Below are 26,082 nucleotides of genomic sequence, written 5' to 3' on the forward strand. Positions count from 1 at the left end.
TGTAAAAGCAATAATTTCTCCTTCTCTCTGGCTGCATTCTTGCAGCCATCGAGAACTACTGTGTGAGCTGTGATTGATCACAGCTTGTCACATGGTACAAGGCTGTTGTGAACAGCCTTGTACCATGTGATCTCTGTGATCATTCACAGATTTCACAAGTAGTAAGCAATGATGTCAGAAGTGACATCTTGCTTGCTACTATTCATGTGATCACTGATTGGCCACAGAGGTCCCGTACAACGATCGGTGTTCCACTGTGCCAGGAGGACACCAATCAACGTTTCTGTCCCACAAATGGGTCCTATAGAATGCTGAGGGAGGAGACATAAAGGGTCACAGATGAGCTCCACGCATTTTGGAGACAATACATATCAAATTCAAGGTACATGTGGTTATACAGATGATGTTGTGTGTCCTTCATGGTGGTGGTGTTTGAACATCCTCCTGGCACAGTAAGATCCTAACAGTCTGTTCCATCTTGGGATGCTGCGAGTATTGGAAGTTTGTGAGGTGGTGTCCTGGTGGTTGTGCTTTGGGGGCCGTGTATGGTTCAGGTGACATTCCTCCTTCAGGGAGGAGGGATAACACATGCATCTTGGACTCTAATATGTACTGCTCTTGAGGAAGTGACTTTGGCTGTGAAACACGTAGAGCTCATTAATGACCCTTCTTGTGTCCTCCCTCTACTTTGCGAAGACCCTATCTGCCCACAGCATAATAATTGGCCCATTTCTGGGACAGAACAGTTGGTTTCCTTGACTTAAAATGCAATAAACCCGTGGAGGGTTGGATATTTGCTTTAGGTATACCAATATCAATGATGATCAGAATCATTTTTAAACTGGTAGATGTTTCATGTACAATTTCTTGTTTATATTATGTAAAAACAAAATGATGTATGCTGATATAAATGATATAGGCTTGTGATTTATTTGATATCTGGTGCCTTAAAAACCCAAGTGCTCAGGTGTTTTGTTATAACTAATATTTAGGTGCTGCACCTGTACACCACCTGGGTTCTACATTTATTTATTTATTTATTTCATTTTTCTTTTGTCAGTTTTGTCTTTTCCCTTTAGTGTTTTTAATCAAACAGTGGGGTACCCAAGATAAGAGGACTTTCCATTTTTATACAAGGTTGACTTTATCCAGTTGAGCTCTTACACCAAGTTTTACATTTTAGCTACAGGCTAATTGATTAGGCAATACGTTTGCCAATATTTATATACACATATATATGCTAGATATATCTTTTTTTTTTTTAGGACAAACGTGGCTTATTTTGGAAATATTATCTTGAAAGAATACGATGATCAGAATCATTATTTTTAACTGGTAGATATTTCATGTACAATTTCTTGTTTATATTATGTAAAAATAAAATGATGTATGCTGATATAGGGTTGTGATTTATTTGATATCTGGTGTCTTAAAAAGCCAAGTGCTCAGGTGTTTTGTTGTAACTAATAATTAGGTGCGGCACTTGTACACCACCTGTGATCTAGATTTCTTTTTTTTAATTTTTCTTTCGTCATTTTTGTCTTTTCACTTTAGTGTTTTTAATTGAAGAGTGGGGTACCCAAGATAAAAGGACTTTGCATTTTTATACAAGGTTGACTTTATCCAGTTGAGCTCTTACACCAAGTTTTACATTTCAGCTAAGGCTAATTGATTAGGCGATACGTTTGCCAATATTTATGTATATGCTACATATATCTTTTTTTTTTTTTTTTTCAGGATAAACATGGCTTTTTTTGGAAATATTGTCTTGAAAAAATACAATGATGATTAGAATAATTTTTTTTTAACTGGTAGATGTTTCATGTACAATTTCTTGTTTATACTATGTAAAAATAAATGATGTATGCTGATATAGGGTTGTGATTTATTTGATATCTGGTGCCTTAAAAACCCAAGTGCTCAGGTGGGATCTACATTTATTTATTTTTTTCATTTTTCTTTCGTCACTTTTGTCTTTTCACTTTAGTGTTTTTAACTGAAGAGTGGTGTACCCAAGATAAGAGGACTTTGCATTTTTATACAAGGCTGCCTTTATCCAATTGAACTCTTGCACCAATTTTTACATTTCAGCTACAGGCTAATTGATTAGGTGATACATTTGCAAATATTTATATATATGCTACATATATCTTTTTTTTGTTTCAGGACAAACATGGCTTTTTTTTGGAAATATTGTCTTGAAAGAATTACAAATTAGTTTTAAAACAAGTAGTGTTGCTGTAGATAAAAACTGTAAATGTTATTCTATCATTTGTCTCTTTTATAATGACACTAAAATTACTCCTGGTGTTTGCAGGCATCATTTACACAGCAGCCCCTGGGAGACAAAGCTGGACAGAGTTCTCAAAATAATGATTTTGGCAAAGCGTCCATAGCAGAGGAGGTAGGATAGGGCATACAAGGTAAGTGCTAGGAATTTAGATGAACTTCTTTAGTGCATACCTTCTACACCCAAAGCCCAAAATTTCTTGAAGTTTATTTTTGATGTTGCGTTCTCATGTTTACATACTTTCTCCTGCCTATTTGTGTTATTATGTTAAATGTAGATAAGCTGCTAGAGACAGGGTAGACTATGATGACCCTACCTTCCTTCTTAAAGCTGAACTCTAGTTACCCTTTAACCACTTGCCCTCCAGAGGATTTACCCCCTTTCCTGACCAGGCCATTTTTTGCTATACAGCGCTGTATGGCTTTAACTGACAATTGCTCGGTCATGCAACACTGCACCCAAATGAAATTTAAGTCCTTTTTTTCCCACAAAGAGAGCTTTCTTCCGGTGTATTTGAAAGCCTGTGAGTTTTTTATTTTTGCGATATAAAAAAAGTCTTACAATTTTGAAAAAAAAAAACTATATTTTTGACTTTTTGCTATTAAACATGTCCAGTAAAAAAAATTTCAAAATCAAATTTCATCATAAATTTAGGCCAAAATGTATTCTGCTTCATGTCTTTGCAAAAAAAAATCCCAACACATGTAAATTAATTGGTTTACGTGAAAGTTATAGTGTTTACAAATGGAGGTATATTGTCAGGAATGGACTCACCATTGGTGGTGGGACTCCCCTGCCGTGTGGGTTGCAGTACCAGGGCTGGCCAGCGGGTGCTCTCAGCAGCCAGAAGCTCACTCCTGCAATCAAGTCATCACCTGAGGCTGATTGCAGGAGGTGTATTTAAGGAGTGTATGTTTCCCAACAGCCCCTGTACCTGCATCCTGTCTGCTTCCTGCCTGATCCTGTTTCTGCTTTGATCCTGACTCTGAACGAACTCCGCCTGTCCTGACCTTGGCTATTCCTGACCACTCTTCTGCCTGCTCCTTTGTGTCTTGTCTGCCCGATGGTTCCTGACCCGGCCTGCCTGACCACTCCACCTCACCAGCCCTGACTGCTCTTGTCTGTGTTCATTCATTCATTCATTCCGTTATCAGTTGGAGGTTTGGTTTTGTTATATTGTGTGTTTTATATTTGTGTATAACCTTTAATAAATTATATTGTTACACCATACTTGAGCCTGCGTTTCCCTGTGTCAGTTCACACATCTCTGGTCTTACCGGGAGCCCTTTACTAGTAATGGGAGCAATCAGCGACTTATAGTGGGACTGTGGTGGGCATTCTGACACTGGGGGGACTGACTTGGTGTTACTGACATCCCCAGTGACACCAATACAGTGATCACTGCTAATAAAAAGCACAGAAACTGTACCAATGGCACTGGGCAGAAAGGGGTTAACATCAAAGGGTTAACTGTGTGTGGATTTACTGTGTGCTGTGTGTGCTTTACACTGTAAGCACACTGCTTTGTATGGCTTTGCAGAGCCATACAAAGCAGTGTGCAGGAGCTGACAGGGGAGAGAGCTGTGTTGTTTATACACAGGTCTCTCTCCTGTCGGTAATACTCCAAGATTGCTGGGTGCCGCCGGGGAATCACTGGCCGGGACCCGGTGATTTACAGCTGAGGCCGCGAATGGAGATGCAGGTAGGGTGCATGCACGCCCTTTATCCGGAACTGAAAAATCACATATGTATACTTGATTTTGCACACCTGTGTCACCCTGTAGCAGTATTTCTACTATAGGGCAGTGTAGAAGGGATTAGGAATAATTATTGCCATCCCCCCTTCCCCAATAGTAAACATTAAAATGGTTGTAAACCTCTGACATGAAATATGAACAAACCATATCCCTTTATTGTGTATACTTGTCTCAATCCAGAGTACTGGGTGTCATTTCTGTCTGCTGCTTCCTCTACTCAGCAGAGTCACTTCTGACAGATTTTCCTGACACCAAGAAATAAAAAGGTGACGGGAAGGGAGCTCCAACACGCAGCCTGTGATTGACAGCCTCAGCTCTGTCCCTGTGTGAAGGGGGTGTGTCCATTTCTTACAGTCAGCTCTCACTGATCTGTAACTTCAGCTCCCAGCCCCCTACTTTCTAAAAGCTCAGACAAGCTGTAAAAATTCCAGACTCTGAACTGATGTAGAGAAGAAATGGTTACAGATAAACAGGTACAACGCACATAGGAGGATTTGTTTCATCTCTGTGTATCACCTGAGGCCAGTCACTTCACTGGGTATATGTAAGGGTTTACAACCACTTTAACTGCTTGTTTAGTCTAGGAGGGTGCAAAATTGTTGGATACTTACCTTATTCCCTGTTCTTGCAGGCTTTCTTCACATGGGAAAACGAATCTCACCAAGCTTGTCTGCCCCGGCTGTGCAGCCGCCCCCTAGCTGACATCATATGCACAGAGCATGCCAACAGCCCGTCCATATTCCAGGAACAAAGGAGAGAGGAATAAAGTAAGCATTCCTCCACTTTACAATCCCCCTAGACTAAACAGGCATTTACTACACTATCTGGGGGAAGGAGAGGGGGATACACAATACTTAGAATACAAAGGTACAACTGGAGGATTATCCCAACCATCTTTAATGTGTGGATGGGGGAATCCAGTAATTTTTTTTTTCAACCCACAGGGGCTCTATGGGCTGCCTGATAGCGGGGAGACTTCCCGATCAGAGCACACTGATCAGTGCTGGTGGCTGTAGCCTGCGGCGCTAATTGAGTGGAAATTTTCCAACAGAGCAGTTCTATAGAAGTTAATTGGTAGATCGTCTTCTGTGCAACCACCCTGCCCATACATGGATCGAAATTTGGAATGTTTCCAGCTGAATTGGTCAAATAATCATCCATTCTTGGCAGGCTCTATTTTTGAGAATTGACCAGTGTTCGACTTTAACCCTTGGCGCCAACCATACGCAAATATGTGGCCCCATTGGACTGGGCTTTCTTCTGTGGTGCCGCATATTTGTGTACTTGCCTTTGTGCTGATAGTATGCCACACTGTGCACTCCCAGCACAGAGGCCAGGGTCTCACTGAGTGCCCCGGGTCCCGTATTAACCATCAGGACCTGAAACTCCCAATTTCGGGTCACCTGATCGTTAGGATAGCTTCTGATTGACTATTGCAGTGATCAATCATTGTGAAGCATGCCTCCATGTTTTCTCCCTGTGAATGCAGGAGATTATATCTCTCTCTTTCTCCTTGCAGAGAGAAAAATAACACGGGTGTGTAGCAATTGTACGTACAAATATGGACACGAACATCCATTTTGCTAAAGATCCTCTATCTTGTGTCATTCTCACTCCAAATCCCCCCTCCTCCCTTTCTGTTGAATGGCAGGTGGTCTGGTGTATGCTGAGTTCAGGAGTGCACAGGGCACAGCTGGATACCCATCATGGTTGTAAACCCAATTAGCTGATGCCAGGGTGTCTGTCCCACTCTTGCTCTGAGCTGCTCGTAAAGCTTTAAACCCGCCAGTCACTGGACTTGAAAGCATTCCAGAATAGTAGTAAAACATTCATCTCATTTGGAAACCACTTTTTCATACACTTTCATATCTTTCGGCAGGAAATATGTACCATAAAACAAAGCATATATTCAGAGAGGTCATTTTAATACAAGTCACCTGATTACTTACACCCCTAGATTACATCTACCTGAGAGCAGAAAGCGATATCTCTTTACCGTCACAGGCAGATATATCATATCTGGTGTCTGGACGTTCAGAATATCATTCTGCATATTATCCTACCAGTGAATAGGATGCTACATCTACCTATGGAAGGTTATTGACCATGGTAAAACTTGTGAGGGATTTAGGTCACAGCTTGGGTCCCTGCCTAAACCCCTCTCCCCAAATGAGGCGATTGGCCCTTGGCTTCAGAGACACCCCCTGCTGGGGAACTACAAAATAGGCTGTCAGGCCTGGAGAAGTAAGATGAAGAGATTTCTCCCGTTTAACATCAGTAACCAACTTTGGGAGAAACGGTACCCTTTTGCTCAGGACACTTCAATCTGCTTAAATCAGTACTCTGGCAAGTATTCTACCTCTCTAAACTTCTTTCTGTTATCTCTCTGCTGTGTTATTGCTCCCTGTATATGTGTGTGTGTATGTATATATATATATATATATATATATATATATATATATATATATATATAAATATATGCTACATCTTTTTCTGTAAATATTTTTATTGCACCACTTTGACCTATTTAGTTATGAATCCTATTTTCTGAAAAGTGTTGAACTGTTTCTAAAGCTCTTTAACCTCCCTAGCGGTATGATTCCTTCCAATTTTTTGTGCTGAAAGCGGTACCATTTTTTCGCATGGAAATAGTTTTTTATTGTAGGCTGTAATTTTTAGGAAAATTTCCCCACAAATCATTATCACTCAATTCTGTAAGTGGTTCTGATTTACTATCGCTGTTCTCTAGCCGGTTGACGTAAAGGGACGCTTTTTGGACGCCATGGACTTTTCTAAGTTTCCAGGCAGAAAGAACAGACAAAATGCAGGCAGGGCACAGGACAAAGCACTAGGGACAATATGTATGTGAAATGGGATGAAACAGCAATGTTTTACTATTTAAAATTGAAAAAAAAAAGACATTTTTAAAATTTTTTAAATTTCCCGCCGCCGCCCGTACGTCCCGACATCACGGGGACCGGAACACAGAAGCCGGATGCCGGCATCGGCCGGAGGAGATGGCCGGGGACGCTGCAGGGGACACATCGTGGGAACGAAGAACAAGGTAAGTGCTGCAGGGACCCCCAGAGCAGCGCCGCACGGTAAGCCCGAGTGTAGCTCGGGGTTACCGCTTGTGGTATAGAAATTTTACCCCGAGCTACACTCGGGAATACCGCCAGGGAGGTTAATGCAAACTAAGAATCCCTGTCTCTGAAGAGCGCTACTGTGTGTTTTAAGCTTCTGCATACATCTGCCTGCGGTGACAGTGTGTATACAGACGCTTATTCAAACATCATAGTGTTATTGCTAAGATTGGCGAGTTTCCTCCGTACAAAAAGGTGGCAGTGTGAAGGGTTAATTGCGTAATTAACCTGACGAAGTAACAATCGCTCTCAGGCTGTGGCACATAGATTGTGGTCCAGTGAGCTGGAAAATCCTTGTGCAAGGTGCAGCTGAGCGTTGCATTGTTACACATGTGACAGCGTGGTTTTAGATTGGCTAGTCCTTTGGTCACAAGTTGGTGAGAAGGGTGGGGGCCTGACACCGCACCTGTCACAGGGTTTGTAAAAAAAATACTAAAAAATAAAATTAAAAAATGCCTAGATCAAGGTTAAAATGGCTTTTTTATATTTTAAAAAAATATATATTTTTAAAAATATTATGCAATATATATATATATAATTTTTTTTTTTAAATATATTGAATATGGCCAAGATTGTAATATTTCAAATATATGTCAATATATTTGGGAAGAATATTTCTGAAAATATATTTCAAATAGATTTTTTTTCCATGTGGGTACTCTCCTCCTGTTCCTGTAAGATCCCAGCACAACAAGCTTCTGAACTGATCTTTTATGACCATTCATAAAATATTTTCTAAATACCGAAGTCTGTTATGTATTCATTCTTAAAAAAAAAACTTACCAATCTCTCCTTGGTCATTCAGATCGAAATCCATGAATTTTTCTAGAAGAAATAATAGAAGTCAATATATAATTGTCATGAATCAGTGTATTGAAATGTTGACATTGTAGTACAACATGTAACATGAAACTATTTAGTAAAGCATATTTTCCGGTTTGGATTAGGCAGTCACTCCCTCACAAACACCGAGGGCAAAGCATGACCTTCGCTACGTATTTACTACAGTCATGACTAATGACTTCTAGAATGGCTGGAATGACAAAAAAATGCAAATACTTTAGAAATGATTGTCTATTAAACATGCGATGTATCACTGTTTTCATTGAGTCAGCCCAGTAGGAGGTTTGTGTTAGATTGCAGATCTTCTGGGGGAATGTCACCTCTCCCTTCCTTATGACAGCAATAAAATGATATCATGCATTAAGTCCCTATTTGTGGGGATGTAAATTTAATTTGGGTGCAGGATTGCATGATCGCGCAATTGTCAGTTAAAGTAACGCAGCGCCATAACCAGGGGCGGACTGACAACTCATGGGGCCCCTGGGCAATAGGGGATCATGGGGCCCCTGTGTCCTTGCCCAAACTCAAAAAAGCCTATGAAAAAGGTACCAGGGGCATCTCATGGGGCCCCCTACTGACCCTGGGCAGTGCCCGAGTTTCCAAATGGTCAGTTCACCCCAGGCCATAACGCAATAAATGGCCTGGTCAGAAAGGGGGGTAAGTCCTCAGGAGGGCAAGTGGTTACAGTGTAATTAAACCCAGGACCCTGCATTCACTATATCTGGTCTCCCACAGTATGCAGAACACAGAAATCCTGTTGAGGGCAAGTGGTTAACTGATGCGGACATTAATGGATGTAAACAGGTGATCATCCATTTACAACCGTTAGTCCATAGAAATAAATGGATGTCCGTTTTTCATCTGTCCGTTTACAGATGAAAAACGGACATCCATGTATTTCTATGGACTAGCGGATGTAAACGGATGATCATCTGTTTACATCCGTTAACCACTTGCCCTCCAGAGGATTTACCCCCCTTCCTGACCAGGCCATTTTTTGCATTACAGCGCTGCGTTACTTCAACTGACAATTGCGCGGTCATGCAATGCTGCACCCAAATGAAATTAACGTCCTTTTTTTCCCACGAATAGGGATTTCTTTGCGAGTTATTATATGTTTTTTATTTTTTTGCGCTCTATTAAAAAAAACAGACAATTTTGAGAAAAAAAATATATTTTTGACTTTTTGCTATTAAACACGTCCAGTAAAAAAATTTTAAAAATCAAATTTCGTCATAAACGTAGGCCAAAATGTATTCTGCTGCATGTCTTTGCTAAACACCTGTAAATTAATTGGTTTACATGAAAGTTATAGCGTCAGGGATCTAACTCTGTCCTCACCCAGGCCAGTTATTCACCAATCTACAGGTCCCCAGGGTCGGAATATTTACTATGGGAAGCTGGATGTGACTTCTTGTGGCTTCACAGCCGGAAACCCACTGCATATGCATGAGTCGCGCTGCTCTTTTTGAGTGGTCCCGCAGCCTCCTGGAACCTGTGTCACGTCCCAGAAAGCTGCAGGCAAAGTGGGGGGGGGGGGGGAGAGAACTGCCGCTTGGATTGCCTAGGTCAGTGGTCCCACCGACATCAATGATGGGGCACTATTCCTCCCACCGACACCAATGATGGGGCAGTATTCCCTCCACTCACACCAATGATGGGGGACTATTCCCTCTACTCACACCAATGATGGGACACTATTCCTCCCACCGACACCAATGATGGGGCACTATTCCTCCCACTGACACCAATGATGGGGCACTATTCCTCCCACCGACACCAATGATGGGGCACTATTCCTCCCACCGACACCAATGATGGGGCACTATTCCTCCCACCAACACCAATGATGGGGCAATATTCCTCCCACTCACACCAATGATGGGGGACTTTTCCCTCCACTCACACCAATGATGGAGGACTATTCCCTCCACTCATACCAATGAAGGAGCACTATTCCTCCCACTTACACCAATGATGGGGGACTATTCCCTCCACTCACACCAATGATGGAGGACTATTCCTCCCACTTACACCAATGATGGGGGACTATTCTCTCCACTCACATCAATGATGGAGGACTATTCCCTCCACTCACACCAATGATGGAGGACTATTCCTCCCACCGACATCAAGGATGGAGGACTATTCCTCCCACCGACATCAATGATGGGGCACTATTCCTCCCACCGACATCAATGATGGGGCACTATTCTTCCCACAGACACCAATGATGGGGCAATATTCCTCCCACTCACACCAATGATGGAGGACTATTCCCTCCACTCATACCAATGAAGGAGCACTATTCCTCCCACTTACACCAATGATGGGGGACTATTCCCTCCACTCACACCAATGATGGGGGACTATTCCCTCCACTTACACCAATGATGGAGGACTATTCCTCCCACTTACACCAATGATGGGGCACTATTCTCTCCACTCACATCAATGATGGAGGACTATTCCCTCCATTCACACCAATGATGGAGGACTATTCCTCCCACCGACATCAATGATGGAGGACTATTCCTCCCACAGACACCAATGATGGGGCAATATTCCTCCCACTCACACCAATGATGGGGGACTTTTCCCTCCACTCACACCAATGATGGGGGACTATTCCTCCCACTTACACCAATGATGGGGGCCTATTCCCTCCACTCACACCAATGATGGAGGACTATTCCTCCCACTTACACCAATGATGGGGGACTATTCTCTCCACTCACATCAATGATGGAGGACTATTCTCTCCACTCACATCAATGATGGAGGACTATTCCCTCCACTCACATCAATGATGGAGGACTATTCCTCCCACCGACAACAATGATGGGGCACTATTCCTCCCACCGACATCAATGATGGGGCACTATTCCTCCCACCGACACCAATGATGGGGCACTATTCCTCCCTCTCACACCAATGATGGACTATTCCCTCCACTCACACCAATGATGAGGCACTATTCCTCCCACTTACACTAATGATGGGGCACTATTCCTCCCACTGGTACCAAGGACGAGGCACTATTCCTCCCACTGATACCAATGATGGGGCACTATTCCTCCCACTGATATTAATAATGGGAAACTATTCCCCCCCTAATACCATGTTCTGCTCTGCTGGTCACAGTCTGGCCTTTCTAAAGTTTGAAGGACAGTGAACTGGCCCTTTGTTTAAAAAGTTTGGAGACCCCTGGCCTAGGTGATCTGAGTGGAAATGGAAGCAGGTGCCTGTCAAAACCAGGTACCTGTTCTGTCCAAAAGTGGTAGCAAACGGGGGTTGGAGGTGGAAAAGCCGAACTTCCCCTTTTGGGTGAATTCCACTTCACAGACAAGAGGACCACATTTCACCATAACATTTGTCCACACTGGGCAGGTCTGTTTTTTGTTATAATTTCCTGAATCTGGTTGGGTATTGTTGAATTGGATGAATATGACTTGATTAGTAAATCTGATGTCACATTGGGTGTGTGGAATTTTCTGCATATATCAAAATACTTGTCCAGTGAATCATGATTGTGTTCTTCCCAAGTGACAATTACTGGCATGCTGTCCTCTCTGCGCAAGGCCTTTTCCTCTTCTTATGACTTGTTTGGCAGTAGATCTGCTGCTATGAGGTCATAGAGGGACGTTTTGGGTTTGTTTTTGTAAAAGGCCAATAAAGTCCTTGAAACTGTCAAAGAAGAACTGAGGACATTCAGGCCCTAAGAGAGGAGGAAGTGTTATTGCTTTTCACAGCCAGCAATTAGCTGCTTGGTTTTTAAGCGTGGCCACGGAGGACTAAATAAATGCAAGCCATGCTTCCACAATATTGCTTTTCCAACTTGTTATTGAGTCCAGCCCATTCTGCTGTTATGGAGCACAGGATGAAAAAATAAGGTGCAGCACAATCAAAGGGACACAGCAAAGAACCCTTAGACTGCAGCACTGGAGCCATGGGTTCAGTTGCCACCAGGGACATATTAAGTTAATGTGGCTATACTCAAAGCTTTTCTTGGTTTCCTCCTACATACCACAAACAACAGGCAAGTATTAGACTTTTAAATACACTGCTCAAAAAAATTAAAGGAACACTTTTTATTTAAAATATAGCATCACGTCAATTAAACTCCTGGGATACTGATCTGGTCAGTTAAGTAGCAGAGGGGTCAGTTAAGTAGCAGAGGGGGCTGTTAATCAGTTTCAGCTGCTTTGGTGTTAATGAAATTAACAACAAGTGCACTAGATGGGCAACAATGATACAACCCCCAAAACAGGAATGGTTTTACAGGTGGAGGCCACTGACATTTTATCCCTACTCATCTTTTCTGACTGTTTTTCACTAGTTTTGCATTTGGCTAGGGTCAGTGTCACTACTGGTAGCATGAAGTGATACCTGGACCCTACAGAGGCTGCACAGGCAGTCCAACTCCTCCAGGATGGCACATCAATACGTGCCATTGCCAGAAGGTTTGCGGTGTCTCCCAGCATAGTCTCAGGAGCATTGAGAAGATTCCAGGAGACAGGCAGTTACTCTAGGAGAGCTTACAGTGCCGTAGAAGGTCTGTAACATATCAGCAAAATAAGTATTTGCTCCTTTGTGCAAGGAGGAACAGGATGAGCACTGACAGAGCCCTACAAAATGACCTCCAGCAGGCCACTGGTGTAAATGTCTCTGACCAAACAATCAGAAACAGACTTCATGAGGGTGGCCTGAGGGTCCGACATCCTCTGGTGGGCCCTGTGCTCACTGCCCTGCACCACAGAGGTCGATTGGCATTGGCCAAAATTGGCAGGTCCGCCACTGGCACCCTGTGCTTTTCACAGATGAGCACATGTGACAGATATGAAAAGGGCTGAGGAAACCATGGAGAACGTTATGCTGCCTGTAACATCATTCAGCATGACCATTTTGGTGGTGGGTCAGTGATAGTCTGGGTAGGTATATTAATGGAGGAACGCACAGACCTCTACAGGCTAGACAATGGCACCCTGACTGCCATTAGGTATCGGGATGAAATCCTTGGACCCATTGTCAGACCCTACTCTGGTGCAGTGGGTCCTGGGTTCCTCCTGGTGCAGGACAATGCCCGGACTCATGTGTCGAGAGTATGCAGGCAGTTCCTGGAGGATGAAGGAATTGATACCATTGAATGGCCCCCACGCTCACCTGACCTAAATCCAATAGAACACCTCTGGGATATCATGTTTTGGCCCATCCAACACCGCCAGGTTGCACCTCAGACTGTCCAGGTGGTCAGTGATGCCCTGGTCCAGATCTGGGAGGAAATACCCCAGGACACCATCCATCGTCTCATTAGGAGCATGCCCCGATGTTGTTAGGCAAACTACTGTATACCATTCTGAGTTGCTGAAATAAAATTTCAGCAATATGGACTAGCCTGTTGCATCGTTTTTCACCTTGGTTTTCAGGGTGTCTTTGAATTCAGTCCTCTGTAGGTTGATAATTTTCATTTCTATCAAATGATGGGACATCCTTATGTTCCTAATACATTACCCAGTCCATAGCAGATTGAGATCTGATGTATATTCAAAGTGTTCCTTTAATTTTTTTGAGCAGTGTACATTTGGAAGAAAGTGGACATACAATTAGAATATTTTTTATATGTTAAGCATTCTAGAGCATGCTAATTAATTTGTCAGTGTAACACCTCCAGGTATTTATTACATTTTCACAGAGGTAACATCACACTGCCTGCAATTGCCTCCATCTTCTGTTCTATCCAGAAGAATGGTGCCATCTTTATTGCACCGTCCTCTAAGTTCCCCATCTCTGTCATATACTGTAATTCTGGCTCAGGGATGACACAAAAACGAATATCCTGGTACTACTTCCTACAAAGTAACATTGTTGTAAGCTGACTGCCGAGGAAGAAGAGACTGAGTATATGCCTTCTCCTGTCTGCAGCAGACTGATGCCATCATCTCAATTTAAGTTGGCCATGGACAGACCACAGGCTTAAAGAGAGAACCCTATTTATTCCCCCATCCAAGCTAAACTGCGAAGATGGAATCATCTATCCTGTCAGCCAGCACCTGCGGATGTCAGAATACACAAACAGTGGCTGCAACTGCAGTTTGGCCAAGAATTTTCTGGTGCGTATAGGGCGGGTGTCGGCAACCCGCGGCTCTTTTTCACCTTTCCTGCGGCTCCGGAGCACACTGCCCACCAGGTGACAGGCAATAGGGTCGGCAAGCCGCGGCTCTTTTAATGCAGCTCTTCTGTGTGCCGGGTGCCCGCTGGCAAACATTGGCTGTCAGGATGTAGGCGGGGCAGCGTGACGAACTCCTCTCCTCTCACAGTCCGCCCTGAAGACCAGAACGGCGCGGGAACACAGCGAGAGGAACGTGCGGAGCAAAGGTAAGTGAATTGACACAATATGGGGAATGAATTACTATAGGGGGGATGAATTACTATATGGGGGATGAATTACTATATGGGGGATGAATTACTATATGGGGGATGAATTACTATAGGGGGGATGAATTACTATATGGGGGATGAATTACTATGGGGGATGAATTACTATGGGGGATGAATTGCTATGGGGGATGAATTGCTATATGGGGGATGAATTGCTATATGGGGGATGAATTACTATATGGAGGATGAATTACTATGGGGGATGAATTACTATATGGGGGATGAATTACTATATGGGGGATGAATTACTATATGGGGGATGAATTATTATATGGGGGATGAATTACTATAGGGGGGATGAATTACTATATGGGGGATTAATTACTATGGGGGATGAATTACTATATGGGGGATGAATTACTATATGGGGGATGAATTACTATATGGGGGATGAATTACTATGGGGGATGAATTACTATATAGGGGATGAATTACTATATGGGGGATGTATTTTCAGTTTTAAAAATGTGGCTCTCAAAATAAATTTCAATCGTGGTTTTGGCGAGATTTGGCTCAGTTGAAAAAAAAGGTTGCCCACCACTGACCTAAGGCTATGATTGTGATTATGACGATACACTGTGGCCCTGATTAACCCTTTGCTTACTGGGCCCTTAAACCCCCTTCATGACCAGAGCGCTTTTTGCAATATATGCAGTGTCGGATTTGTTTTAAATGTTGCAATGGTTTTGAGGCTCCCAGTCTTTTTTTCCCTCTCGGAAACGGGTCCAAGTGGTTCTTTATGTCTTAAAGGTTGCAGACCCCTGGTATAGGGCTACCAATGGCTCCAATTTCAGATAGCTGAAATTTGCTCTGTGTTTGGCCAGCTTTAGGCTGCCCATACACTATACAATTTTCTTACAATTTTTGCCCAATTTTAGATTTACCTTCAACTATGTAGTCCAAGGGCCTGTCTAATAGGATACAATTGAAAGTGTTATTTAGGTTTGACCTCATATTATATGGTTTTTGGTAAATCTAAAGCAAAAATCTCAAGAAAATTGTATAATGTATGGCAAGCCTTAGGCAAAGTCAAAGGATTGGAGCTGAAGAATTGCTTATGCAATAAAAGGTGCAGCTTTCTTCTAAAAAATGATACCATTGCTGTACAGTCTGACATGTCAGGAATGTATTCGTGCAGGCTTGTAAATCTAATGTACTGTATATTATACAGTTATATGGATTTTATGGACCTTTATCACTACGTTTATTATATGTGTTAGGCCGGCTATAGACAGTTCAGCAGGAACTGCCCAAGATTTGAACCATGTGTAGGAAGGCTGAATGTACTAAGTTGATCGATCGATCAACTTGGACACAACCAGCCTGCTGGATTGACTCACAATTAACACTAGTGGCTGCTATGCAATAATCACGGTCTTCTCCCAGTGAAGACAGCTTCCCCTGTCCGCCTCTCGCAGGGTGAAGACAATTGCTTGGCAGGAGAGATTCCCCTGTCAGCAAGGTCTTTGTTGATGAGGAAATCGTGCAAATTTCTTTCATGCAACCCGTTGTTGCAGGAAAGAAATTTGCACCGTCTATGGCCGGCCTTAATTATGATATGTTTCACTTTCTATTGTATCGTTGCACATTAGTCTTAAAGGAGGAGGCGGCCTTTATTCCTGAAATACAATGGCTGTATTTGATGCTTTTAAAGGAGAAGTGTGCGAAGAGAAAAAACAAATGCACATACTCTCTCCCAAGCTACAGCATTGGTGTGATGTCGCAGCTGTCCCCCGCCAGCTTTAAGCATGTTCCAGTGAGCGCTGGAGGTGCAAAACAAAGAGTGACGACTGCTCAGAACTGACTGAGAACTGAGCAATCAAGTTATGTGATTGCTCAGTTCTCAGTCAGTTCTGAGCAGTCGTCACTCTTTGTTTTGCAGCTCCAGCGCTCACTGGAACATTGTGCTTGGTTGGGGGCAGAGAGCGGCTGGTTCAGGCTCTCAACCACACGCTCGGAGGCTGAGCCAGCTGCCAATCAGGCATCTAAGTTGATCCCAACATTATTGTCAGGGCACGTGACCAAAAAGAGAAGTACAGTCAAAAAAGCTTTCACCATACGTCTCTTAACCAATAAATGTTTCAAAAATTGTAAGTGATATGAGGTTTTTTAATAGGCACTACTAGATATCTACTCCAGAAGTTAATGTTCTGTCATGAACAGAGAGGTAGCAGCCTAGGACCAAAAAAGGCTCACGTAGACTATACCTTCATCATGGATCAGCAACTCAGAAGACACACTTTACTGCAATTTATCAAAATCAAGTCTCACTTGCACCATCTCACACACATCAGACACCTTCCAGATGAAGGCATCCAAGGATGGTCCTAACAAGCATTTGCCTCCCTCAGTTTGTTTCTTCCAGAGAACATCTGCTGACCAACGCTTGAGCCGTAGGATTCTTCTCAAGTGGACAAACATGGTGCCTATCTCAGATAGCTCTTTCAGGAGTCTTCCAAGGCATCCACTGAGAAACTCAATACTCCTGGAAAATACTCCGGTAAGGGCCAGATGGCAGGATCCCCTGGATCTGTTTCTCTGGAACGGACCAAATGCTTTGCCTATATTTTGAGGGTTTGGCAAACGTCCACTGCAGCCATCCCAGGCTGCAGAGCCACTTCTATTATAATCATGGCCTCTAACCCCTTATCTGTGGCATCTTAAAGACCAGGATTTCATATACCAGGACCTTCAGACTCTCATTCAAGTAAGAGATGGTTGGGTCAACAACCGGAAAACTGATTTTCATGTAGAATTCCATCTCTATGGGGTACTGCTGAGCGAATCACTTCTGAGGTGAAACATTATCTTTGGGTAAGCCCAATTGGCATACAACACTTTCTGCAAGTGGGAGCTTTCTGAGAAAGGACTTAGGATGTTTTGGTGGCCACCAAAACACAGTGAATTTTGGAGAAAAGGATCCAGAAATAGTAAGATCAAGTTAATGTGCATCATGTCTTCTAGGAAACCCACTGTGGTGGTCTTCTGTCTGCCACAGTCTTGAGATTTCACTTCCGAGGACTTCCGATGCTCAACAGTTCCTTCCTCTTTTTAAGGATATTTCTCCAACGCCTCATCCTCCACCTGCCTGTGTGAAGTCATGACTTTTATATATATATATATATATATATATATATATATATATACATACCTCCCAACTGTTTGAGATGGGAATGAGGGATACCTATTAGCAAAAGTATGCAGGAATAGGACACACACCCTGCCACACCCCTCATAAAGGAGAATTATACCAAAAAAATGATTAGTTAAACCCACAAGTGCTTTATTATTTACAACTGCTACAGTATTCCTTTTTACTGGCTTTTGAAATCTACACCTGCAACAATTTAGAAATTGGATGAAAGCTTTTGCACTGGAAAACACTTTTTGAAAGATATAAAGTGCATTTTATACACAATTATAGAGATTAGACCAAAATGAAGGTCAAATTAAGAGGAGCGACAGAGGGACTTTGTTCCAAGTCAGAGAGAGTCCCTCAATTTTAAGGACAGTTGGGAGCTATGTATATAAATATTTTTATTTTGCTTCTCTACCTTTTGTCACAAACATTTATCATATTTAAATGAACTATTGTTTTTCTCAGACCTGTTGTTCTCCTTTTTTTTTTTAATTCTTTTTTGTTTCACTTTTCTTCCTTTATCATATTATACATTCTCCCTTTGGCTCCGTACGCCATTATTTTGTGTTTGCACCCACTGTGTCATTATGCTTTATTAAATTAATAAGAAACTTGGACGTGTTTGTATAATGTGTGGGTTCTGATGGGGCCGAAGCTGCCAAGGGCCACCTTTTAGAATACATTTGCATACACCTACTTGTATATTATGTTCTTAAGTAAGGAAATAATAAGAAAAACAAAGGTTTCTCTGCCTACTGATGCTGCAGCAAATCTGTGAGCCATAAGGTAAAGTGGACTTATTAAAATTTACACTTCACAGAAATCAATCAGGCGCTGCCAAATCAGCATTTCCAAGCTAGATTCTACTGAAAATGTCTTCATGTTCATGTATGAATTACCATTCCTCTGATCTGTGGAAGCACATCAGCTGTTCTAGAAGCCACCTGAAATGTCAGTTATCTCTCTTTGGGTAAGTATCACTTATCTCTGACAGTTTTATGGGATGACAATGTCTTGGAAGATGTCTTTTTAAGAGCATTTGTTCAATTATCAAAGAGTTAAAAGGGACGATTTGACAATTGTTGCTGCAAGAGATGACCAGTTTAGCAGAGGATCGGGTAAGCAAATCTACTTTTCCATGTCCCCTAGACCTAAATGAGTAGTCAACCCTTGCACTATGGGAGCAGTCTCACTGCAAGGGAGAATTTTCAAGCTTCCTGGAGTTCAGTTTTAACCACTTTCCGCATGCAGACAGTACATTTACTGCGAGCAAGTGGCAGGTACAGGCTAAGCGACAGACAGGTACGTCACTTAGCAAGGGTGCACTGGTGAAACCCCAATGGGTGCAATCCCATGATCATTGTGTCCGATCTTGTGATCACTATGATCAATCATAGCGATCACATGATTACAATGTAAGCAAAACGGTCATGAATGGATTCCATTCATGATAGCTTGCTTACTATTGTGATACTATGATTGGCCCACAGCTATCGCATGGTACCTGGCACCTTGTACCATGCGATTAGCTGTAGCCAATCACAGCATCACAATAGTAAGCAAGCTGTCATGAATGAAACTATTGCTTATAACAGTGATCATCACTGTTATAAGCAATGAAAGTGTAAAAAAAAGGCCCTTACCACACCCCCTCCAGCATAGTCACTATGGTGCAACTGAACTACTCTGATGACACTCTGAAGGAAAATGTAATAAAAAATGTATTTATTTAATTTTACATATTGTCACCAGTTAGTATTCCTGATCCCACACCAATCATATGATGATGATGTACTACGCTGATGACATTATGCCTCTTACTAAATACCTTGGACTGTCTACTTTTCAAAAAAGGGGTCCTTTGGTGTGTACAGTATTTGTACTTTCTTGGCATTTGCAGCTGTCAGTACATCATATACCATAGTTTGTAGACTCTATAACTTTCCTACAGGCTCAATAATATACACTGATTTTGGTTATTTTTCCTAAAGAAAATTTTACAACAGAAACGAAGGAAAACGTGTTTTTTTTTCAAAATTGTTGGTATTTCTGATTTATATAGTGAAAAATAAAAAACCCAGTGGCAATAAACCATAACCAAATGAAAACTATTTATGTAAAAAAGTACATAAATTGAATTTGGGTACAGTATTGCATGACCGAGTAATTGCCAGTTAAAGTAGCACAGTGCCGAATATGTCCTGGTCATGAAGGTGGTAAAACCTTCTGGCAGTCAAGTGGTTAAAGCCTGCTTGCTCAAACTCACAAAATTTGTGTTGCCATATGTGACCTGTCTCAACCACAGAGACAGCAAAAGTCTTTCTGAAAAAAATATATTGATGAGGGGAACAAGTACTCAAACCTTCTGCTAATGGCTGTGTCCAAGCTAAAGAATACGGTAGATGGATCCAAAAGCAGATTAAAGGCACTTGTAGGACAAGACCAACAAGAACTTAATTGGTGAAAAAAATCAAGCAGCCAATGTATTTTGAGGGTATGTGCCGTCTTTATCAGAGCTAAAGAAAAAAAAATGTTAATCAACTTGCCACAAAAATAAAAAAAATGTACAATGAAAAAAAAAAAGTATATAATATCAATAGAGAATAACGCATAAAAGGGACTAGGGAAATATGCTGCATCTAATTTGGAAATGACCCAAAGTGGTGCGGTATTTATGTAGACTCACCAGCTACTTTATTAGGTACACCTGTTCAATTGTTGATAACACAAATTGCTAATCAGCCAATCACATGGCAGCAACTCAATGCATTTAGGAATCAAGACGTGGTGAAGACAACGTTCAAACCAAGCTTGGGGAAGAAAGGGGATTGAAGTGACTTTGAATATGGCATGATTGTTGGTGCCAGACAGACTGGTCTAAGTATTTCAAAAACTGCTGATCTACTGGGATTTTCACGCACAACCACCTCTATCTTTTTCAGAGAATGGTCCGAAAAAGAGAAATATCCAGTGTGCTGCAGTTGTGTGTACAAAAATGCCTTGTTAATGTCAGATGAGAATAGGCAGACTGGTTGCTGCGACATTCAGATGGTAGGCTCAGAATTTGACGTAAACATGAAAGCATGGATCCATCCTGCCTTGTACTGTATCAAGGGTTCAGGCTGGTAATTGTGTGGCGGTTATTTTCTTGGCACTAACAAGGTGTACCTAATAAAGTGGCCAGTGACTGTAAATTCTCAGCCAGGGTTCCTTTCAGAAATTGCAAGTGGTTCCTTGAGCTGTGGCTGATTGACCTCCTATCTGATGCTGCCTGTATAGTTCCAAGTTCAATGCCACTTGGCAAAGCCAGCAGTATGACACAGATGATCTTTTTAGTGGTCTGTAAGGCTGACCACCACTGTGAAGGTTGAATTCTTCCTATACCAATGTAAAAGCCATTTTGTTCCAATTGACCCCTATAAACTGCTTTTAGCAAGGGTTCCCAGATACCTGAAAATTATTTTAGGGGTTCCTCTGGGGTAAAAGGCTGAGAAAGGCTGTTCTATACATTAACCAGATGTTCGGTACGTCGTTATAATACAGCCCTCTTACTTGTATGCTAGAATGCTTTCCAGCTCATACTCTTGACCATGCTAATGTGGAAACTCTAACCAAAGCTCTATTTGTTGCTAGAAAACTAATTGCAACAAATTGGGGAAACAAATTCCACCATAATTTAGTGACTGGTCATTAGAAATACAACTGTCCCTTACTTTCGAGAAACACATCTACCAGCATAGAGGTAGCATGAAGAAATTTGACAAGATCTAGTCCTGCTTGGTAGAAAGCCATGGACTCGCAATTGATACAAATTGTGAGTTGGGCTCTTCCCCAACATACCCTCTATTACTTTCAAAAACACTTGGTTCCAAAACTAAAATGATATTGCATCATAATATATCACACCACATTGTGAGCAGATCTCCCTTGGTCCCTCAACCTCAATAAAAGATGTCATGTTCCTTACAGTTTTAAACTGATGTATATGGGTGTTCCTAGCATGTGTCAAACCCATAAAGCTCACTCTCTCAGTAGTATTTTGAACAGTGGGTGGTGGCTATGCTTTGGTTACTGTTATTAAAGAACCATGTGACTGACAAATATACCATGGAATAATACTTTCTGAAAAAAGGACATTAAAGGATGTGTTGGATTATTAAACCACATTAAAAGTTTTTTGTTACTTTCCTTTATAGTGACTTTCTGTGAGCTGTACTTAAGAGTTTCAAGCTGAACTCTGCATTTCATATAATATGCATATTTCATACCTGAGGGACCACTGCGGAAGCCAGAAATCACTGTAGTAGTTGGTACTTCAACAGTGATCTCTGCTATCTTTACGGTCCTGTACCAAGCAGCAGCCCCACTGCATACGGAGCACAGGGAGTGGCTTGGTGGGTATTGACGCCATTTATATAACATCCCATACTTTAATGAATACAAAATGTTCTCCCTTTGGATTAGGTAGATATCAGGACTTCACCACCACTCCATTCCACCTCATCCAAACAGAGAATGCCTTGTATTCAAGGAAAAAATACAAAGTTTCTTTGAATGGTGGTGGTGGTGGTGGTGCAGAGGAAGCATCCCCCTGTGGTCAGTATCTGGTGGAGCAGCCTCTCGGCACAGGACCTAGAAGACTAGATCTGGTCCTGACGTGGATGGCAGACTATCTGATCTGGGGGTACAGTAAAAACAAAAATGGGAGCATAGTGTCCACACGCTTTTTTTATCCTCTCTAGCTATTTCTCCCTGGTTTTCTGTCTCTCCACTCTCACTGGCACTGGTTGTCTGTGAATATTTCCTATACATTTAGTGCACTGTACCACAAGTCATGACCCAGAAGTAACGCCTGACATTAGTTCTGGGTAGTACAGTGGCAGTGCAGAAGTGAACCAAGAATGCTAGGTCCCCATGCCTCTGTGGCAGCAATAAAAAACATATGTAGTAGGCCAGTGTTTCTCAAAATTTTTGTAGTCATGGCACCCTTTAAAAGCATGGGGTTGTTCCCCCTTCACACCAGATTAAACCCGCTACTTTAGAGTCAGTCCCTTTCACATCACAATCCCCCCATTACACCAGAGTGCCCCCCCATCACAACAAAGACTCCTAAGCCATCCTGACAGAATCTCCTCCCCCATCACAACATAGTTCCCCCTTCACAAATAGCAACCAATGGCACTGTACATCTTGTTCATCCCCCTGCAGGATGGAAATAAATGATGTGGTTCATTAGAGAGAGGCAGGGCACTACGCAGCCATGCCAACTTGGCATCGCAAAGGCTTCTCCCTGCCTCCAGCCCCTCTTTTTCCTGATACCAAAGTCACTGGTGCTGGGGGGGGCACCACCTAAACCTGGGTGGGCAAAGGACACCTCAGCACCCTGCTAGATACGACTGTGATTGTAGTACCAATCACTTCAGTGATTGTCAGCTTCCACTGAGGTCCTTGAGCCACAAAATATGCACACTTACGCTGGGTACCGAAGGGTCGAAAGTCTTACAAAAATGGTCGGTTCAGCAGGAACCGGCTGACTTTCTGCCGTTTGTATAGCAGCCTGCCCAACAGAAGCCAGTCTAACATCCGGCTTCTGTAGAATGGGCATGCTGGAAAATCAGCATCCGATCAGCATTGGCAGCCAATGGCTGCGAGCGCTCATCAGTGCGTTATGGCAGGGGGGCAGTCCCCCTGTCAGAACATGATAGCTCAGCGGGGATGATCGCCACACTAACATCGCTTATACGGCGACCTCTTAGTTTTTCTATTCAGCCCACTGACAGGGGCGTATTTACCACAAGGCAAACAAGGCACTTGCCTAGGGCAGCATTTTTCAGGGGGGCAGCACATGCCCTCAGAAGAAGGGATGAAAGAAGAAACACGCGCGCCATGGGAACCTGGTGGGATCCAGGAGAGACTGCGGGCCGCTTGATGGTGTATGTGGAGCCTGACTCCAGGGATGTCCAGAGCTTTGACGATGAGTGTCTTTCTCTATATCGCTGGGGGGGTAGTGGAAGGCTTTCCTGAGCGGAGGACAGGGGTGTCGTTGGTCAATGTCAGGCCCTCACGGAAGGAGGGGGGGGTGTTGGTCGGTGTCCGTGGGGGGCAGACAATTTTTGTGCTGCCTAGGGCAGCACAAAACCTAAATACACCACTGCCCACTGGGTGGAATAAAAAAAATAACTATGTGTGTACCCAGCATTACATTATGCCATTAAGCTAGGCCAATGTACCTTTGCTTGGAGTTCAGCTTTAATGCTGGCCATACATGTATAGATTTTCAGATGAGAATGTTCGTATGAACATTTGTACAATTTGATGAATGCTATCTGAAAATTTTATTTTCATTTAACATTCAATTTTAAAATGAATGTAATTTCTGAACGAAAGCCATGTACACGGTCTTAAAATTTGTTTGATCGAGAAAAATTATCCATCCTGCTCTTTCGAGTTTTCCCGTCACTACGGTGAAACGTAAACAACGATTTGACCCACTAATTATTAGAAAATCTAACAGATGTTCTTAAAACATTTTTTAATGACAATCCATACGAGTAAAGCTAGCAGAAGTGTTTGCTCCTCTTGTGTTCTACAATGGAGGTCTATTGGAGCGCGTCAATTGTCTCTGGCAGCCTGCTGAAACATGTTGGCAGTCATTGATTGTATCTTGGAAGATGTCAACATTCACTGAGAGTTTCTTGAAACACCCAGACTGTCTCGGAGGTGCCCTCAGTGCAGAAGGCATCCCCCTCCCTGCTCCCCGCATATATAATGCAGATTAGGCTTCCTGATATCCAGTTGTGTAGTTTCATGTGCTGACAGCCTTTTTCCAGATTACAACAGAGGTCACAAAAGCGTCAGGTTTTCCTCTTCCACGTTTGAGAAAAGGCCCAGTTTTCTCTTGTGAAATCTGCTCTTTGCTGGAGATTCCGCTGTACCAGCGTCAGAGATCTGTATGCAGTATGTCACCATTTGGAAAATGACCAAACAATGGCTCTGTGTCAGCTTCACGCCCCCCCAGCAGTTCTCCGATTTTGCAAGCCTTCCATTGACAATTCTCACTGCTGGCACCCGCCAGTTCTACTTTTTCAGACCCCAGCTACTGTCCTAGAGGACATGGGTAATAAAACACAGGAGCTGTCAGGTTTTGTGCTGCAATGGATGCTATACAAGACTAGATTTTTGCCAGTGACACAAATTTCCTATACATGAGCATAATGCAATACAGTATTTTGCCTATACCGTCATGGGAGTCACATAGGCAGCAAACTGAGTCACAAAATCCCCAAAGTGTTGAAATTAAAAAAAAAAAAAAAGTCCCAATTTGTGAGCAGGGTGTTGCATGGTATAGCAGCAGAGAATACACAGAGGAGTGCTGTGAATTGAATATAGTGAAAACGTTCCAACAAGGTACAACCATGCCCATCAGGTGAGCACTGACTCCTGGTGTCACTTACAAGGCTCACAGCAGTGATCCTGCAGCTCTGAACTATGCTGACAACGTCTGGAAGTGCGACCTGGCCGGTCCAACCCAACTTCTTCTTCGCCGCACTTTCCCTACTCCTCCGGAACCTTTCCTTTCCTCTAAGTGCTGTTCTTAATAGGCGGGGAACCTGTCCCTACTCTGGCCACTTGCAAAATGCACACCAATTCAGAGGGCCATCACCCAAGATGGCCACAGGGGTCACCGGGGGACAATGGTCCAATCAGACAGCTGATCTCAGGTGACCATAAGAAATCATAAAATAAAGCGGAACTAAACTGCATCTGAGCACCACAACCCAAAAATGCTAATTCATTTTTATTATTCAAAGACAAAACCCCATCTGTCCATGTCTCCATGCTTTATTTTGCTGAGACATTGCTTTGAAAAACACCCCCCTGGCATTTCTGGCCGAGGTCATCTTGCGTATAGGCAGATGATTTATGTAGCATTTACTTCATGGAATCCATCTGCCCTTAGCTCATGCAGGCAGGATGGTGTGCTTAGCTGAAAAAGCCCCTCCTCTCCTCCTGAAGTCTCTTGGGATGTATGGCAACATTTACCTAAGCAAGAAACCAGGAAGTACCTTAATATATGTAAAAAAAAAAAGTTCAAAACAAGTAAATATAATATACCTTCCTGTCCATACAGCATAAGGATTAAAAATAGTCAATGTTGATTGAGAGAGTGAAGTTCCACTTTAGGTTCTCCAAGACTTCCTTCCCCTTTTGTATTGCTGCTTACAGACTTTGCCTGCCTACAAATGTATTCTATTAAAGTGATACTAAAGGCATTTTCTTTTGTTGAAATAAAAAAGATGTTATACTTACCTGCTCTGTCAAACATATTGCACAGAATGGTCCCTACCTCCTCTTCTGACCGTTCCCCATCAGAGACATCCACTCCTCCCTCCTCTGGGTCCTTCCTTATCAAGCCAAGTGCTAAGGAGGAATCTTTGCTGGCATGCTTCAGAGCCGGGCTAGCACAAAAAA

General features: G+C 42.7%; 1 protein-coding gene across 2 annotated transcripts in view; it reads right to left on the minus strand.

Annotated features, from left to right (window-relative positions):
- AIF1L (allograft inflammatory factor 1 like) overlaps positions 1-26,082 on the minus strand; it is a 134,357-nt gene that overhangs the window by 54,407 nt on the left and 53,868 nt on the right. For both annotated transcript variants that reach the window (XR_016311555.1, XM_089669028.1), the window contains exon 4: positions 7,974-8,015. Coding sequence is in view for 1 of the 2 variants with exons in the window: in XM_089669028.1 (XP_089525154.1) it covers positions 7,974-8,015 (42 nt within the window). In the remaining variant the exon portion in view is untranslated. The remainder of the gene's footprint in view (positions 1-7,973; positions 8,016-26,082) is intronic.

Source organism: Staurois parvus, unplaced genomic scaffold (assembly GCF_062004578.1).
Source record: "Staurois parvus isolate SC_StPar_1 unplaced genomic scaffold, SC_StPar_1.0 ptg000068l, whole genome shotgun sequence".
In the NCBI taxonomy this organism is placed as follows: domain Eukaryota; kingdom Metazoa; phylum Chordata; class Amphibia; order Anura; family Ranidae; genus Staurois; species Staurois parvus.